The 5,152-nt window shown below is 42.9% G+C and overlaps 1 protein-coding gene across 3 annotated transcripts in view; it reads right to left on the minus strand.

The window, feature by feature from the left end:
• The window catches only part of SLC71A1 (solute carrier family 71 member 1), a 108,644-nt gene continuing 103,492 nt past the window's right edge, over nt 1-5,152 (minus strand). For all 3 annotated transcript variants that reach the window (XM_085870750.1, XM_085870749.1, XM_085870748.1), the window contains exons 9-12: nt 4,640-4,752; nt 2,483-2,580; nt 2,137-2,297; nt 1-2,042 (exon numbers count right to left, since the gene is read on the minus strand). In XM_085870750.1, coding sequence (XP_085726876.1) covers nt 1,800-2,042; nt 2,137-2,297; nt 2,483-2,580; nt 4,640-4,752 — 615 coding nt within the window. In that variant the 3' untranslated portion in view covers nt 1-1,799. The remainder of the gene's footprint in view (nt 2,043-2,136; nt 2,298-2,482; nt 2,581-4,639; nt 4,753-5,152) is intronic.

A 5,152-nucleotide genomic window follows, 5' to 3' on the forward strand; every position in this document is an offset into this window, starting at 1 on the left:
TTGTTAAAATACAAATCTTTATTAACATTTTCGATAAATTACTGTGGGTACCACAACCTTCCAACCAGGTACCAGTAAACAAATGTACAACAAAGCTCTAACCATAGGAGTGAAGCTGCTTGCGGGCACCTGTTCGAAGAGACAGGAAGCTTTGACGAAATTGGCACCCAGCTTGGAATGTGCACATAAGTTGTGGTTTCCTGGTTAACAAGCAAGCAAGAAAGCAGCAAAAGAAACTGCCGTCCTGGGCCTGGCACAATCAATTGAAACTATTGTGGATAAGTAGTGATTGTCACCCATTTTTTTACTCAATTCGTTCGCTCTCAAACACTCCAGAAGTTTTGCAATCTGTTATCTTAATAGGTCGTGGTTAGCATGTATTACCCTCACCACAAAAGGTTACACTTCACCGATGAAGCAACGTGTGGGGGCAATAAGATGATTCCCAGCACAACTCGACTCGTGAACAGACCATGGTGTTTTTCATCCGAAAAGTAAGCCAGCACATTAAAGCCAAGTCCAAACTGTGAGTATCGAGCAACTTAAAACGACCTCGTACAATGCTTCAATATCTTCAACATGAAAATGCCTTTACAGAATACAAATGTACACAACTCGATCACAAATGTACCTTGATATAATGCACAATGAAATGCAGGTGTGGCTTTTTGATTCACTCTGCCGTGAGCCTGTGTCCAAATCAAAGTTCTTTCAAGTAAGAGCAAATTGTGAAAAACCAAGAGGCGTTAACAGCAGCAACATCTGCTGCACCACCACAAATGTAGCAACAACACCAGCTGCTGCTGGGAACTGTTTTTTTTCACTCACTCTTGCGCAGGAAAAGGGGTCCATTAGGGTAAGACAGTGAAGATCAGTAGGTGATGGGGGGGGAGGTCTTGCTTAATTGTCTGTACCCAGCTCAGCCAGCGAAGTTTACGTAGTTGGCAAGCGTTGGTGCTCCTCAGCTAAGCTTCATAGCCGGTGGCACATCCGAGCTCCTGTGATGACAAAAGTGGCTTCAAGAGGTCTTGACCCCACCAGTTTGGGCAGGAAGGCAGCCTATGCCCACAATAGTTTTTGTGAAAGCACCAACAAACAACCCATACGACATTTCTGGAGGTGGAAGCAATGGGAAGTGTTAAAAAAAAAAATAAAGGCCAATTTTTTTTATTTTACAAAATAGTGACCTTTGTTTCTGCTTCAAACAGGACAAACGGTTTAAAAACTCGGGCTGGAGAAATGCAACCGAAGATCACACAACAGTACGCGACTTAGCTGAGCTCTGCTTAAGAACCTCCAAAGGATTTACAGTGTAACTCGACCGGGTCAAGTTGTTAAAGCCGAGCCACTTCGATTTTCCTCAAACTCAGTAGGACATTTGATGAAGGCAATGACACCATGTCAGATTCAACTGTGGACTGTGGAATGTATCACCACAAGTGCATTACCGACATGTGCAACTACATAATCACACAACTTGGCTGAGCTCTGCACAACCCTACAGGGTTTACAGGCCAGCTAGACTGGGTCAAGATATCAAACAGCCGCTTGGGGATGTATTTCCGCGTACTCAGCAGGACATTCGCTGAAGATAATGATCATGCTAGTTTCAACACCTGCAGAATCTGGAATGCATCACCACAGGTGTATAACATAGTCATATGAACTTAGGAAGATGGAAGGAAAAGAGGTTAGTAATGAGGGAGGAAGGGAGTTGCAGGGTAGGGGAAAAGGAAATGGAGGTGACGGGAGTTTTCTGTGATAGTAAACCACAATGGGATCACAGTGATGCTCCGGTATCACACACAGCTATCCTGTAGCAAGGGTTCTTGAGCTTCTCCGCCTGTAGCTGGCGGGCTGTGAGAATGGCTGTGGTTGGCATGCGGGTGGTGGTGGTGGGGGTTGTGGTGAAGATGCCTTTTCCAGGACGCCCCACGTGACGCGGGCATGCCCGTGTGCTCGGGGATGAACAAAGCAACGAGAAGTGCCAGCAGAACTGAACAGGCACCAAAAAGAAATGGTGGACCAGGAATAATAGCTCCCTGGGAAAAGAAAGAAAAAACATCGGTGAGAATCGAGGTTGAGTAACTAAGCATCGGAGTCGTGCGAGAAAGTCGAATGGAACGACGTGTGCACCTCATCGGTGGGGCTGTGCAGGTTTTTTTCAGGTTTGGTTGGTGTCAAGTTTGGCAGCTCGTTGAACTCCACATGAAACAGGTAGAAGATAAAGCCATACAGCGCTGGACCAAGCCCATTACAAAGACCACGGATCCCCGTGATCATGCCTTGGACGACACCTGCACCAATGCAGATGACAAAATGCAAGCTTTATTCACTCTTGTTCTCTGATAAAACTGCAATATATATATATATATTTTCATTTTAATAAAATATAAATTCACACTGATCTGTCAAAATATATTTATTTATTTTAGGTATTTAAGTGAGAACGTTGAGATGAATCAAGTGCTGCCCCCCTCACCTTGCTGGTCAGGGTCAGCGTTTCGGGAGACCAGCGCTGAAATGGCTGGAAAGGTAATACTGGACATCGCAGCAACAGCTCCTGCTCCCCACATCATCCTGCACAGAAACAGCAAGTCGACAAAGTCCAAAGTGGGATTATTTGGAGTCCTTTTAAACAAACTATCGGTTTCCTTTAATATATTTAAACCTTTATTGCTGTGAGTGTAGTTAAATGTTGACGATGACCATCGAATAGAGAAAAATCGAAGTATGAGGGGGTTGATAAGATTTCACCTGTTTCTCAAGGTGTTTTCTTGATACACCGACACACTTTAATCATATTTGCAGATACATATTTGAGGTGGGTAAACCCAGCCATTAATGATTGTTATTTTTTGGATACATTAGTCGAGGCTCGTGGAATAGCTGATATGTTCGTCATTTATGAAGTTAACGCCTCCCGGATGTTACCGAGTGGTCAAGAGAAGACGATGACAAGCCTGAACGGTCTGAAGGATGATGTAGAACTTCCCAATCCATCTATTCCAGTCGTAGTCGTCGTCACGTTTGCCACGTGATGGTGAGCAGGAGCGTGTAGTCATGCCCTGAAACAGTATACTTGGCTGTCTGTGTATTGCTCGTCTCACTTGATTATGCAACAGGTAACTACAGCATTGTGCAATGATGGTTTATCCAGGTTCAAGAAGTTTGAAAAGAGTTAAACCGTTACAGTACCGAGACACGATGCCATTATCTTTTCGGATGAAGGATGTACCTTCGTTTTTTTTTTTTTTTTTTTTTTGTTAAGGTGGTGGGAACAAAGCATATCACCTGTCACAATCACCTTTAATAAATTTGAGATTCTTCCAATGACCAGATGAGATTCCTTGAGATTCTTCTTCTTCTTTAGTATGCAGCTAAAGGCTGGGTGAAGCATCATTGATATTCACTGGCTTTGTCTGCCTGTCGACAGACGTCAGTTTAAGATCGAGGAAGTTCTCTATTCCAATTTCATTTTACACTTCGAAGATTTTGGAACACGAATCGCAACACGAACCTGCAGCTTGGCGGTACTTTGAGTCGAAATTTGGCGAATTGTACAGAATCTCGCGACGAGCGCGCAGACAGGAAGATGGTAATCGTTTCCGTCTGTTTGCCTGTCTGGCGTTGAACCAAAATGGGAAATCATTCCAAACGGGAAGCTCACTGCTTTGAGGGACGTCACAAAGAAAACAAACAAACACGTATGAATGACTCACGTTACGTGTTAAATAAGGCCGTGTAAATTCTGAATAATTTTTATTTCATTTCAATTTAATTATATACTTGAACACAAATTGCCTGGTTTACACTTCCATAAACCTCTCGTTTAGCAGTACTTGGACAAATATATATATATATATATATATATATATATATATATATATATATATATATATATATATATATATATTACGTCATTTAGTGCCACCTCGACCAATCAAATGTGCCGCTCGCACTCTTGCTGTTGGGGAATAGCGAGATTTCAGACGAAATGGTGGCTCATAGTGAATATAGACCGTGCTCGGAAATGCAAAACAAGAATTTAAATGACTCTTCACGTTTCCTTTTTCTCAAGATAACAGGTTGTAAAGCGTTCGATGAACTCGCTAGTTACCGCGGCCACCGAAGTTGGACGGAGGTCATGTTTTCACCCCTATCTGTCTGTGAACAGCATCTCAAAAAGTTGTTGGCGACTTGTGACAAAACTAGGTGGACGAGTTGGTTAGGTGACAAGAACAAGCCGATTCGATTTTGGTTAACATCCAGATACAGGTCCGGTGTATCGGTGGGATACAAAACGTAAACTGTTCTTCCTGGCAGAGGTGTGCGCTCTACCGAACGCCCTTCTAGTTAAGCATGTAATGCAGCAATTTGACAAACCAACCAACCAAGTTTTAATTTGTGTTAATTTGCCTTTTGATCACATAGCCTGTGAAAGTGAACACAAATCTCTCCTTGAAGAAAATGCAGTGTACAGTAATCAGATGTAGTTCCTTCTATAGTTACAAAAAGAAAATCTTTTGACATAACAATGCTGAGTGAGTTTGTTCAAGGAACTGTCCTCATTGTTTGATGATAATATGACAGTGGTAATTCAAAAACGACAGAGGTGAGAGATACAAAGATTACTCACCAGGGCTGAGAGCCAAACCCATACCAGGCAAGCTGAAGAAGCTGAAACCCCAAGCCCAGCAGAATTGTGTTCTTGTTCCCAATTGAGCGCATCAATGTGCTCAGCACGAGCGTCTGTACACCAGAAACATGATCATGGACTTGTGTTACGATCGTGACTGCTGTTAATTTACACTGCAGGTGTAGCAACACATTCCATCTTCAGAAAATCATGGTAAGAATTCTGAAATTGCAAAAGATGGATGATTCAAGCACACTCGCACGCTCATGTAATAAACCATCTGTAGTTAGACGTGTGTGTTGTGTGTTGTGTGTTGTGTGTTGTGTGTGTGTTGTGTGTGTGTTGTGTGTGTGTTGTGTGTGTGTTGTGTGTGTGTTGTGTGTGTGTGTTGTGTGTGTGTGTTGTGTGTGTGTGTTGTGTGTGTGTGTTGTGTGTGTGTGTTGTGTGTGTGTGTTGTGTGTGTGTGTTGTGTGTGTGTGTTGTGTGTGTGTGTTGTGTGTGTGTGTGTGTTGT

Source organism: Eptatretus burgeri, chromosome 2 (genome assembly GCF_056783735.1).
Source record: "Eptatretus burgeri isolate ZD-2024b chromosome 2, Ebu_testis_v1, whole genome shotgun sequence".
Lineage (NCBI taxonomy): Eukaryota > Metazoa > Chordata > Myxini > Myxiniformes > Myxinidae > Eptatretus > Eptatretus burgeri.